Consider the following 14,730-nt stretch of genomic DNA (forward strand, 5'->3'; position numbering starts at 1 on the left):
TTATTGCAAATATTAAGTAAATAATCTGAATAATATTTTTTAAATATTTATTTTATAATATAGTTATCTATGAACAATTAATTGTACAATAAACATTAACTACATTTGTATTGTACTTTAATTTAACTTAAAAATGCAATACTTATATCGACTGCACTTGTTTAATATTTGCATTTTTGGTAATTATAATAATGGCGCATGTGCAATATATTTACAATCAAATCTTTTTAAGGTTTATAATTTGTTATTAAATCTAGTTTATTTTTATATGACAACTTTGTATAAAACGAGTATTTTAAAGCTTTTTATTTCAGTACAAAATGTTGATACCATATACAATGTGTTAATTACTTATAAACAAAAAAACATACTGCGCATCCATTGAGTACAGTTAAAAAACATGTCAAAATTAATTATATTCACTCATTGATATTAGGATATAATTTGTGGTGAAGTGATTTATTTATAACAGCAACATTTTTAAATCAAATATATATTTTATTTGTTACATAATAACTGATAAATAAAAAATGTTTCATTGTTTATATAATTTACTAATTAAGTACCTACATATTTTCAATGATAGTCAAAAATTATTATTTTGATATCAGAGTATATGCTTTAAATTGTTTAAACTTGATCAAAATATAGGTAGTAATTCTATTTAAAAAAATAATGAATTGTGTATTTATAGCACATAACGTTGGAAATTATGTTAATGTTTTACTAAAGAGTAAAGATTATGTAAGATTGATAGGGGTTGTGGTAAACTCGTACAAAACAATAAACAAAATATAGTTGAATACGGAGGATATGGAGTCTGGGTGTATAAGTTAAATTTATAATTTCGCCACCAATTTGTGGTTAATTTGTGAAATGTAAATACATTTAAACTCAAATTTAAAACCTAGTCAAACATTAAATAATTTTTTATGACTGATAAATCCTTTTATATTTGAAGTTTATGTTTTACTCATAAAGAGACCGACACCTAATCGATTTGAATTGTAAATAATTAAAGTTGTTTTTACTTCTTTCATATTTTTACATAAAATTACTTTGCAGCTCATTAGTACTATTTATCAAATGTTAGAATATTTTTGTTGTAAAACACCGATATTTGGACTTAAAAATACTTCCTTATGACAAAAAAACCATCTTCTTTTTTCTACACATAATTATCATTCATAGTTTAATATATCTGTAAATGGAGTAATATTTCTTCATAATGGGCGTATCAATGTCCGCTTTATGTATCTATAGTATTATGTACCCATTATTAATGACGACCAAATACATTTTCAAAATATATCTATAAGACTTAGTTAAATTAAAATTATGAAATATTACATAATATTAAAATTATTATAAACGTATATTTATGAATATAATATTCGTAGTTCTTATTTATTTTATATCCTCCCATAATTTATGATGAGCAATGTTCGGATTTTATTATCTGCTATAAACTATAGTCTTATGGAGTTTAATTTTGCTTGCTAGTTGGTTACGCACTATGTTATGCATATTCATGTAATTGATATATTATTTACAAATAAGAATAATACAAACATTTTATGAACTGAGTATTTACCTCAAATTACTAATATTATTTATAAATCTTGAAATTACTTACTGAATTATTTAAAAAAAAATGCAAACCACTTTAAATTACAGTCAATAAAATATGAATCACAATTTATAACATAGAAACATGGAATAATTATGTATTTAATATTTTAAAATATAGTAAAGCTGGAACGAACCACCAATATGTTATCACCTGTGCGTCTAGAATACCTGGTCAAATATATTATAACAAAATAAAATAAAATGTTTCTGACCAATACGGCATAAACAAACTTAACATTCTAATCCTATATCAAACACCATAGATGAAGAACTTAGACCCAACCAAAACAATTATATTGAAAATATAATAACCCGTAATGATTTCAATAAAAAAATGTGAAGAGTAATGGCCTTTTTTTCATGTTTGGAACCGCTACACGGGAGGTTAAACTATTTTCACAAGGCTTGCCACCGAAGAAGTAATGGCCTACGAAGTCGAAATTGTATTTAGATCAAAAAACAAAAAATAATAATATTACTGTTTATTTTTTTTGTCGAATTTGCAGTCATTTGAAATATTAAAGTACTATACCTAACCTAATGATAATACATTTTTTTTATTTAAAAATAAAATAATAATCATAAAATAATGTAGAGAAAGTTCTTTAAAAAGCTTGCGTGAGTTTATACGGAATTGCAATAATCCAATTATTTATAAATGTTTAAATGATTACGTCGTATTATTTAACCTAACAGATAGTGGCATATATTTTATCAAGCATAACAATTAAATGATTGTGGTACAATGTTTCGCAAGTTATTATTATGTTGTTAATTAAGTTTTTTTAAGTAAAAAAGTAAATTTTTTGATAATATATGATATATAGGAGAGAATTTACTTTGTTTAGTCTTCCCTAATAGACGAGTTTTAATTTCTGAACTGTTTCACAATACTATATAGTTTCAATATATTCTAGTTTCTTAAGTACAAAAAAAATATAAAATTTTGGTTTAGCTACTTCTACATGTTGATATTAACATGTATTAACATTTTTAATTATTTCAAAGTTCCTACCTTACTATATACAATCATAACAAACAAAATTAATATGCATGTGAACATTTTATCCTTATTTCATTATTAGGTACTTGCATTTTTATGCTAATTAAAATAATATAATGGCTGTTAAGGGATTAAAAATTCACCGAATATATATATTATAGTATATTTAGAAATCAAATATAATTATATAGGATGTATTTATACATGTTTTATTTATGTAATTTATACTAGCGCATAGCTTTAATGATAAGTTAAGGTTATATTAGATCCTTCTATTCTTAGATAGCCTATAATTTATTAAGAACATTTTTATATTCTGATTTAATACCTCGAAGAGAAATGTTTTTCGTGTTAATTATAGTTTATGAAAAAAACAAGTATTTATTCGATCCCAGTACATTTTAATTCATCCTAGTAATTTAGCGAATTAAGATTTAAAGACATTAAAAGACACTCTCTTGGAAAATATATAGACGTATATAATATGCATTCGTCAACAATTGAATATGCTGCCATATTAGCTTTATTGGTAGCCGAAACTATAAAGTTTTGTTAAAATTATACATGAATATACTGCACATGTGTCGAATTGGTGTGGGGGGGGGGGGGTGAATACAAGGCCGAAATACCAGTCCATTAGTTTTTTTAGCTTACGTTTTTCACCCCTGCAGTTATTTCTTTTCAAAATAATGCATCTCGCTAAAATTATTTATTTTACATTTAAAATTATATGTTATAGGTTTTATAGATTTCTCGAAAACAATAAGCTACAAGATAAGTACAAGAAAGATTTACTCGTCGGATGGTGTCATTGTACTTATAGACGTATTCTAAATATTCGCTCTTAGGTGCTACATTTTTTTTTAAACTCAATTTTTGACAGTAAAAAATAATTTTATACAAGTTTGTAGGTACTTGTTTTTTAATAATCTTATTGTATAAAATTTATTTCAAAATTACGTAATAGCAATGTATATATATGTATATATAGCCATATATATAAATACATAACTTGGCAATTATAGAAGTTGTTGAATTTGATCTTCAATGTACTTTGTAAATATTAATTTCCAATGATTATTCAGAAAATATTAAATTCTTTGACTTTGATTTATACAGTTGAATAGTTCAAAAACTTTTCGTTCAAATTGCGAATCATTCTACCGAATAACTTATTTGCTTGTGTAGGCAGTGCATAGTAAAAAAGACAGGTTTTAATTCTTAAAAATAGTTATTGTAGATCACCGCTCAGATGATACATGTTGAATGCAATAATTATTTTAAGTAAAAAAATATGAAGGAAAATTCCAAAAATAGGAAATTTCAATAAATGTGTGTTAAAATAATGTTTGGTGAATCATCCTGAATTACCCTATCTTAATTTCCTCACAAACTGGTTTCAGACAAAGCAGTGATAATTATGTTCTAGATTATTTTATTAATAATTATTGTGCTTACCCTGGACGGTGCAGCAGCGGTGGCGGGGAATTGTCGTCGTCGGTGGTGGCAGCGGCGACGGCGTTCGAGGGATCTTCATCGGTATTGGCGACGTCGGAACGTGTTAGTCCGGACCGTTCGTGGCGTTCGAATGCCGCGCGCGTTTATCCGCCGTCGCACGCGCGCGGCAAGTCCGGCGATACCTGTGGCGGCGGTGGCGGCGGTTTTTGCCAATTGGCTGCGGCGTCGGCGGCAATGATGGGTGGGCGCGCGTGGAGGGGAGGGATCGGGCCGCGCGCGCGTTTCAAGCTCGCGGGGCGTGCGCCGCCCCCGTCGCGTTCAGTCAGTGTACGCGTACCACCGGCGCCCGTACGACACGACCGCGTCCGTCGTTCGTCTGATCGACCGACCGATCGCGTCGTTATTGTTTTCCACTCGTCAACCGTTATCAATACTATATAAACGGTATCAATTTATTATTGTTAATTTTTTTGTTAACCGCTGTTGTGTGTAGGCAGTGATGCGATTTTATTTTACTACCGCCGTCAAAATCCGTGTCCTAGTCGAGGCTTACTCGGTCGTTTTATCGTTAAACACAATTTGCGTATTATTATAATAATTATATACGTTTATTATCATAGATTTTGTTTATTGTTATTGTTTTTATTTCGTGTTTGCACATACTATATCTTCGCTCACAGGATGTGTTGGTGTTATTATTAGGACGAACCGAACTGACAGAAATCGGATATCCGATATGATATCGGTCATTTGAAACCTAACCTAGCCTAACTTGAACAACCTCCCCTCCTCCCAAAATTACACCTGATGAACCGTCAGTAGTGTAGTATGGATTTAGATTTAAGTATCCCATCATAATATACTATCGCGTTTCGTATCGATTGCGAAACGAATTTTGTCATTTGTATGGTTTGCTTTCATCGTCAACAAGAGTGGGTTCAAATGTGATTGTCGGACCCAATATGTCTTAACCGTTGTATTTTACAGGCTGACGATGTGCTCGAGCAGCTCTTGGCAAGCACTGGTCACTGCAGTGTTGGCCTGTTCAGCAGTCTGCGCGTTCGCTTCTGGTATGTACCTATATATTATATACATTTACATCCCCTCCATACCTACTTTTCCGTTACCAGGTGATCAGGACGACGATAACAAAAACAACATTAACAGTTTTATCTTTTAAAACAAACAGTGATTATGTATATTATTATATTATGGACGTGAGCGTGTGCTTGCGTAGGTACGGTTCTCTTCTTTTCATTATCAAGGCGTAGGTTGTTTAATTTTTAATTGTAAAAGGGAAATTGCTGTAATTATTTTTAATTCTCGCCCAATCAGGTGCACTTGTTCACAACAAGTACAGCAGCAGTGGGAGGTGTTGGCATAAAATTTAATTCTCGGAGTCCGTCGCCAGTCGTAATAATTTTCTACTCGTTTCTCAGTCTATGTGCGGAAATTCTAAAAACCTCGCTTGTTTGGCTGCTTTCTCTAAGGGGTGTTATAAAGTTTTCAAAATATCCCCGGGCCTTGGGCAATAACTTTTTAATGAATGACCGCATGTCACCGACCCCCCGGAAACAATAAAGACGTAATTAAAACCGGTCGGTCTTGTGACCCCTTGACTATTTTTTATCTCTGAATGTATACAACATTTCAAGAACAATAAATCGAGTCAATCATTATTTTTCAATACTGTAGTAATCACTACATTGTTTGTTTTCTATGTGTACTATCCAGAATGTTGTAGATATATATGTGCTATATGTTAAGCAATTATTAAAAATATTTTCTTTCACTGTTAACACAATAGTAGATATTCATTATTGAATTGTAACATAGCCCGTTGGGTGATAATTATTAATCCGACTAATTTTTGAGTGATAAATAAAGTTTAAAATAACTATATTACTATAATTTTACTTAAACATTTTAACTTATGTTCATCAAATATAAAAACATCGTTTGCATTTTATGTCTTGTATTTTACTGAAAAAATCAAGCAATGCCAGTACCTACCGATATTAAATTAGATGTACAAGTTAGCTATTCGAAGTTTAGCATCTTAAGTTTTAATGTAAATTTCAATCACACATTTTGTCACTTTAATGTGTGGGAGAATAATTGAAGTATATTACGAGTAAAGGTAGTAATTTTTTTATACTACTGTGTTGTAATTTATAATAGAATTGTTATGTATTAAGTGAAATACATGGAGTAATATTTCAACAAAGGTGGTTATTTTACACTAAGTATGTAATTCAATGGAATCATAGCTTTTACAATCTAGATCGGTGATGTACGTTGCATTTAGATGCTAATAGTACACTACAATTTAATTCTAAATTTTACAAATGCAAAACGTAATAACAATTACATAACCTCTAAAAAGAATTGGTATTCTTAAAAATATAATTATGTACTCTTTGATATAAAAAGAAAACCTTGAAAACGTTTTGATTATTACCTATTCATTTAAGTCCCAGAAGTTGATACGAGAAACATTATACTCTTACAGATTCAAATTGATATTTAACAACAATTCACTATTATGGGATAGTGTTATTCATTTTAAATGTTTGTATTTTTCAATCTGAAACAACAGTGTAATATCATGTTTTGGTTACTGCAATATTTAATTTCGTTATTCAAACGTGAAGTAAACGTATATAACAAAAAAAAAAATTGTATAATTATATTTTAAATGTTTTGTATTTTGACTATTTTTTTTTTTTTATGGATATTGGATATCAAATAAATCGGATATTTATTGTGATATATATTCACAATATAATTGTTTCCGTAATACATTTTTCCATTGAATAATTTTATTACATTTTGACAATTTGACATTCAATACCAAAGTAAGACGACTGTTTGTTTAACGATGTGATAATGCACCGTCCGGTCATTAGATCATCAGATTTCAAATTGTAAATGGATACACACTCCCGCTGTTTAAAGCTATATTTATGTGAATAGAGTATTAAACTGACGGAGTTTGTCTTTAGTCAGAACGAATGAAAGGTATGGTATACACTATCATGAAAATCAAAAGGGTTATGATTTTAGGATTTTTGTATGATTTGTGTAGTTATAGCATAAACTGAATAGCAAGTAATAAAATTAAGTTTGGGTAGCTAGCTATTTATGTCTTATATAGTATACAATTCCATTTTCCTTAGCTGCAGTAGATGTTGAATATTTTTTGTTTGTGTTCAGCATTTTTTACTGCCATCGACAAAAGACAATTCTAAAGCTAGTCTATTTATTTTTATTGCATATGTATAGTTTCTACCATGCAATAACTAATAGAAACAATAGTAGTAAAATGAAAAAAAAAATTGTCCATTTTCAAGACTTTAACTTTTTATCGAGTCCTTAAATTATTTTGATTTTAAATTCTGCTTCATTCAAGCTGGTTTATTAATGATAAGTATTTATTTTTTATTTGAAAATATTTACTTATTCCAGAGTATTTGTTGTACTTCAATTTTTTCCCCTGTTTATAAAATGTAAAGTATTTGTAAAATGTATTTATTAGCTTGTCTACATTCCCAACAAACGTCGAAAAACTATATTATAATATTCCAATAAAAATTTACATTTGCTGCAAATTATTTATTAATTATTAATATAGGTTATTTTGTTAAAAATTCAAAAGCGATAAATGAGAAATTGGATAATATTTTTGACTATAGAATATATATGCATTATACTATTTCAATATGTTTTGTAAAAGTCGTTCTCAATAAACTTGGAATAATAAAAATAGAAATGAATAAATATATATTGCGTATGTTGTTATATTATGCCTTCAGCTTCTTGTAATGCGAATATTTAAAGACAAATTTTATTCCAATTTTATTTTTATGAAATTATAGGGTTTTTATCTGTACTTATTTTGTTATTCATTAATTTAATTACAAGCTTGTGATGAGGTAAATGAGTTGAAACATGTACTTAAAACTATTCATACTATAATATTACTTAATATATAACGTAGACAAAATGAAACATAACATAAAAAAAAATATGGTTGAATTAACAATATAGTTTTTCCTTCATATGTTTCATCCAAACTATTTTGTCGTATTTTAAAATAACATTAAATATATTTGACGATGTTTTTAAAATTTAAAACATGTTCAATAGTTAACTTTTTTTTATTAATGATTGGGATTTTCATCTTTTCATAGTGTATCTCCTGTTAAATATGTACTCACGTGTATCTTTACTGTCATTTATATCATTTATTTATGTTAGTTATTTATAAAACAATTCTGCAAAATGTTTGCAATATTTTTATAATGAGTACTTTATTTTAACCATGTTTGTAAAATCATAAATAATGAGTACAACTATTAATTTTATTTTATTTTAAGTCCAGTTATGTTTTTGTGTTTTTATTTTCAAGATTCTATTATTAACAATTTAAGGTACATTCTGTTAAAAACGTTTATGATTATTGTATTATGTATATAATAATACAGATTTTATATTGCAGTTTTTGCTAAAATTAATTAATTTTTTAAATTAAATTTAAACAAACTTAGACACAATTTTATTTATGTTTTGAGTGACCTACTTAATAGTTTAAAGAAGAATTCTTATAAGTTTTTTTATGCCTCAAGTACCAATTTTTTTAAATTTGGCACCTACTTAACATTTTTTCAAATTTGTAAAAAGTTCCAAACATATTATATGTTTGTTGAATTATCAAAGTTATATATTTCCATTATTTCATTTTATTATGATTTTCATATATTTTAATACTTATTATTATTTTTTTTAAATATAAAAATGGAAAATTTATCGGGTATTGGATACTTGTCGTATATTTTACATTTGGTAGAGATTTATTATGAAAAAATTGCGTTATGGGTAAGGTTCTTTAGAGATTCAACCTAAGATATCTTGTACTTTTAGTACTTTTAAAGCTGTGTCCAATACATGAATTTAAAAAAAACGATTTTAAGAGAAGTTTTGTGTTTTTGATGACGTTAAAAAAATATATAATATTATTCGTATCATACGTATTCGGTAAGATTACAATGTTCAATTTGACAGCCTATTTTCATTTATAATTTCTGTAATTGTAGGCTGAAAAAGAATCGAGTTTTTTTTAGAGACAGTAGTCTTACTATAAGCTGGTATCATATAAAATATAATGGTCTCTTTTCATAAGTAAATAAAATTTATTCAGTGTTCCAATTAATTGGTGAAACCATATGTATCATGTATTTGTGAAATCGATTTTGTTATTATAAAATGTTTAAAATTATTTTATTGAAATTGTCTAATAATAATCGCACGATTTAGTTCTACTTAAATTTTTCATAATTAACATAATTAATCCCATAATAATATGATAATTCCATTTTATTTAACGTATCATAAAAAGTTTCGATTTCAACAGAAATAAAAATAACCATCATTCGCTAAATTTATTTTTATACATTTTTAGTATCAAATAGTGTACTGGGATTTTGAATGAGCCATTGGACTTTCCGCCCCCTTCAAATAGTTGCCAGGTTGGTGAGGAGCTAAGTAAAGTGTTATTATTGCAAAGTAATGAAGCGCTGTAGTTTATAATTTAAAATAAACTCCGACTTTTACTCTCTACTTGCTTCTACATCTTACCACGACTATTTCGCTCTCCCGTCTTAATAAAACCGTCGGATTAAACTGACAGGTTTACCCCTATTTTCTTTTTCCATTAGGTAGTAGTTCATCTAATGTTTAAGTGTATAACGTATGTCCCCTATATAACATTTTTAAACTCATTTTTATTAATTTTTTTCTCATTCGTTGTTACCCAATAGAGGAGTTAAATCAAAACATTGAAGCTTTTTATAGTTTGTCATCAAAATAAAACACAAATACTTACCATGACGAGTTTTTAATTACCTATTAGGTTATACATATTCGTATCTAAAATTCGTTTTAATAACATATCACATTTATTTTGTTTTGAGTAGTTTTTATAAATAATGCACACATAAGTCTTAAGAAAACTTATGATAAATTCCAGAACTTATTTTTACATGAATTGTTAAAAGTTGTATCAACTTATGAACTTAAGGTTTAAAATATAAATTACATAAGTATAATACTATATAGATCCTACACATATTATGGCTGAAAAAATCGAAACACTGCTATTACTTCGAATGAAAGCTAATAAAAGTCAATATATTTTTATTATCCAGACAAATAAAATATTTCCGGATTGTTAAAGACTTTTTAATTTAAAGTCAATGGAAAAAAAATTGAGACCCGGGGAATAACAGATTCAATTGTGTATTTCTTCTGGAGAGAAAATCCTTTTGGTAGCAAATAGTACTATCAATAAAGTTAAGTCTTTATGACTACAAAAGATTTGAGATACTTGAGCTACAAAATGGTCTCTACATCACGGTGTAATATGTACAATGAATTACATTACTGTGAGCTGGTGTTTTTAATTTAACAAGAGAATTATAATATAATCTTAATATTAATTTAGGTTCTAATGTCTTAATCAAACGGGGTAATGGCTAGGCAAATATGCTACATTCTAGCATTTTTTAATACTGAATTTTCATTTATCTGTATAGTGTATACTTGGAAATTACAATATTATTCATTCGAATACCGTTGTTGGTCATTAAACAAAAGACAATTTTTTTCTTTGTGTTTAAATCGTTGAAAGTACCATTTAAAGTTGTTTTATACGTTCTTCAGAAATATTATATTATTAATATTACTAATATCACTTTTAATAAAAATGTATAATTTTATTTAAAAATATTTTTACCATCTCTGATTTATTTTTAATTCGAATTAATGTTTTACCTTTTTAAATTTTAAACTTAAATCTGCTAAAATACTGCAAGACAAACTTAAACAATATACACAGATAGTAATACTTAAGAATATGAGATTATAAAAATATAAATGTATTAATTAATAATCTTCATTATTTATTACGGAGTTTTTATTGCGAATTGTATTATTTCCAGCTCTTAAATTATGTATACGATTTAATCATAATTGAATGTTATAGTCACCAGTAGTTATATCTAAAATATATTATTAAATTTGATTTCGTTTTTTGTATGAAGTCTTCCAGACGAAGCAGATATAATAATAAAATTGAATAAATAACGACGCGCTGTAGAGTATATTATTATTTCACGATTTGGTCATTTTTATGGTTCTATTTATTTATTTTTTAGATTGGCATTCAGTAGACTATTGTTACTGACATGGTCTTCTAACGTACGAGAGATTGCCAACTTCGCCTTAAAACCCTCTAATTTCACATTCTAGACTTGGTGGGGCTGGGAGGGGTGAAAAAAGGAGCTTATCAATTTCTTCTGAGGGGGCAGGCAAATAATTTATGGACCGTCCGAGATATACAATAAACGGACTGGACCAGAGAAAAAACAACGGGAAATTTTTGGCTTTTCACCAACACACCGTAATGTGGTGGACACGGCGTGTGGGGATAGCCTAGGGTAAACGTCCCTTTTATTATATGCTCTGTGGTGGTGGTGGTTGGTTTTTATTTTTTTGCCCACTCTTCCCCCGGGCTCTCAACGTACATAATTCATGTTCCGGTATCGCCTCGACCGAACGCACCGCCGAATCGGCGTTTTCCTCCGGAATACTTCCGCGTGCCTTTTATACGAGGATAACGAAATCCCATAATCCCTGGCCACTATTACAAATGCCGTATAAATAGCAATATTTATTTTGAAAACAAGTTACCTATTTAGAATGACAAGTCTAGATGTTGGCTGTAACTGCGATTGTAGTGCAATAGTTTTTAACCTCAATTTTTTTCAACTTGATTATTCTATTTGGTTTAGTTTCTATTTCTATTAGTAATAGTTAATATTAATATTTTAATGTTAAGGTTGTGTTCTATTTTTTTAAAAATATATTGCTTATTTTAAAATTGCACTTTTATGAAAATATATTGGTTTTGTCGTTTTTATAATTTTATATTATAGGTATATATTTTGAGTTTCAATAACCTTAAGTATGTACTTATCTATTGTCTGTATGGTTTTGAGATTATTGAATTTATTCTTTGTTTCCTTCGTAGACTTAGAACCAACGGATCATTGGTTTTGCGTCAGTGAATTCAATCTGAATATATCTCGTTTATTTTTGATAGATTGGTTGTCGACGGTGTTCATGATTTTTTTGTGTGGTTTTCACACTAGGGGGATAGTTGACCTGCATTTTTATGTGTATCTACAGATATTTTTTTTTCGTGGTTATGAAAACAAAATATTTTTTCCGGAACGTAGGAAATTGAAAAGATAATAAATAAATGGAGTTGGATGAAAAAAACCATAAAAAAGACTATGGACAAACAAAATATCGCGTATGTGTAACACGTGGTATATTGTGTAGGAGAAACCTTGATAGTAGGGTGCCAGATTAATTTCCTACTTGGTTTCTAGTTCCGGTGTTGATAAAAAATAAAAATAAAAACGTAATAAAAACTCTTTAACCAATTTTGAGTTTTTGCAAAATAGTATTCGAGAACCTTTGTACGTCATTCGTGTGCAACTTGCACCTTTAGACGTGTGCGGAAATACTCTTGTAAGTGGGGTTTTTTTTATTTACTCATATTGTTTTCAGTTTTTAAAAAGAAAAAATATATATCCTTATTCAGTTTACGAGTGTTGGTGAAGCCGAGAAACGGTCCTTGTGATTCAAAAAGCCACTACACGTAATAACAGACTCTCGTCCTGTGCGGGACTTATCGTGAAATTCCCACCGGATGTGAAGTTTAGCATATACGAGAAGTTTTGAACTCTCCCTACGCTTGTAAAAGTTATACGCTCGATATTATATCCGAGTCTCGTTATCATTAGCATTTAATTACAGGCGTATACATAACACACGGAGGGAAAAATTATATTAATACCTACTACTCTCGAATGGTTATAATATTTAATAGACTAATGTATGATGTAACGATTTTTGTTTTTATAAAATACTTATACAAATCTCTTTCAATTTCGATCTATTTTTTTTTAATCTTATGATTTACGATACTAGTTGGCAGTTGAGTAAAATTTAGAGAACAAAATGAAAATTCACTTGTTTATGCAAACCATGCGTGGTGGAGCAGTATTTGGAGAAAGCTACAGTAGTAGCAGTGGAAGTGTATCCCTAATCGCGTGCCACCCTTTCCCCTCCAGCTATTTACCGTTTCGGACACCACGTCCGCTAATGGTACCTGTTAATATTTGATGGGTTTAAATTCGCAAATACCCCTAGCTAATACTCCTCTATTCTCTCTCAGTGTTCAAGTCTGAAGTATTAGAAAACGGTCGTTCAAAATGTATAGCGTCTGCTAACCGTTAAATGTGTTGTGAGTAATTTTACCAACGAGAAAGATATATTTATTAAGGGCATGTCTCGTCCACGGGTAACAGATTTTTTTCGATATTGATTCGATTTGACGTTGCATCCACGCTCGGAAAATTGAGGTCAAATTAATGCATATGAAATGAGGTCTTAAATTATAGGTACTATACCTATATGTGAGTTGTAATTTTGCCTTTATTAAATCCCGTATGGGGATGCTCAACTAACTACTCTGAAAGTATTCTATAATAATAAATTCGTATTGATTTTTTATGAAAACCGTATTGTCAGAAACTTAACAGTAATATAAATTATTCAATTCTAAATAAAAATGTGTAAATACATTTTTGAACTTCTATAATACTTATAAAGTTATTATTTATTAATTATCTATTTTAAAGACAAATTATTTGATTAAATACAAAATATCAGAAACAAATATTATACTTCAATATTTTATTTGATGTTATGATACTGAATTATCTTTTATTCAATATATTTAGTATATACATACTGTTATCATATTATATAGTATTATTAAGATTAATATGAATAAATACCTTAAAAGTGATGATTTAAACATCATGGATTACTACGATCTGTTAAATTTATTGTTTATTACATTTTAAGTAAATGGAATTAGCAGCTTGCTCATTTTATAATTATATTTCCTTAATTTGGAAATATTTTTAGACTATTGATATTAGCTTGTTTTACAAAATGAGAAAATGTTTGAGTATTTCTACTGATTTTAGATTTAACATATTTTTTTATTTGTTTTTCATTTTTGAGCGTTTGTAAGGCTGCAAGGGTATCCATCCTCTACATAAGTCCATCATTACAGGTCTGAGGCACGTTTATCCCTTTCTTCTACTTTACCACTCTGCATACGATTTATTAACAACCTTGGCTGGTTGTCCGCTGTAAATTTAGATTCCTAATGACCGTACCTTTAAAGCTGGAATTATATACAGGATATACCAATGAATGTGACGTGGGTTGAACCACTGAACCCTTTAAATCCGGAAGTTTATAATGTGTATACAGAGTGATCACATTAATACTGGTATTAAAAATGTTTATACCTTGAGTTTCAATAAAAATAACCATTATTTAAAAAAATAAAGAACTGTATTGTATTGAATGTAAAGTAATTGCAGGGCGTAGTAAACAAGGCAGAAATAATTTAATAGTTATTAATCTTAATTAATTGTAATGTTTCGTATAGAAAAATAGTATATGTTTAAATCTATTTTATCAATTAACCA

At 28.4% G+C, this 14,730-nt stretch overlaps 1 protein-coding gene across 7 annotated transcripts in view; it reads left to right on the plus strand.

The window, feature by feature from the left end:
- The window catches only part of LOC111028271 (tyrosine-protein phosphatase Lar), a 153,394-nt gene that overhangs the window by 29,590 nt on the left and 109,074 nt on the right, over positions 1 to 14,730 (plus strand). For all 7 annotated transcript variants that reach the window (XM_022306852.1, XM_022306853.1, XM_022306854.1 and 4 more), the window contains exon 3: positions 5,081 to 5,163. In XM_022306852.1, coding sequence (XP_022162544.1) covers positions 5,088 to 5,163 — 76 coding nt within the window. In that variant the 5' untranslated portion in view covers positions 5,081 to 5,087. The remainder of the gene's footprint in view (positions 1 to 5,080; positions 5,164 to 14,730) is intronic.

The sequence above is a fragment of the Myzus persicae genome, unplaced genomic scaffold (assembly GCF_001856785.1).
Source record: "Myzus persicae strain clone G006 unplaced genomic scaffold, MPER_G0061.0, whole genome shotgun sequence".
NCBI lineage: Eukaryota > Metazoa > Arthropoda > Insecta > Hemiptera > Aphididae > Myzus > Myzus persicae.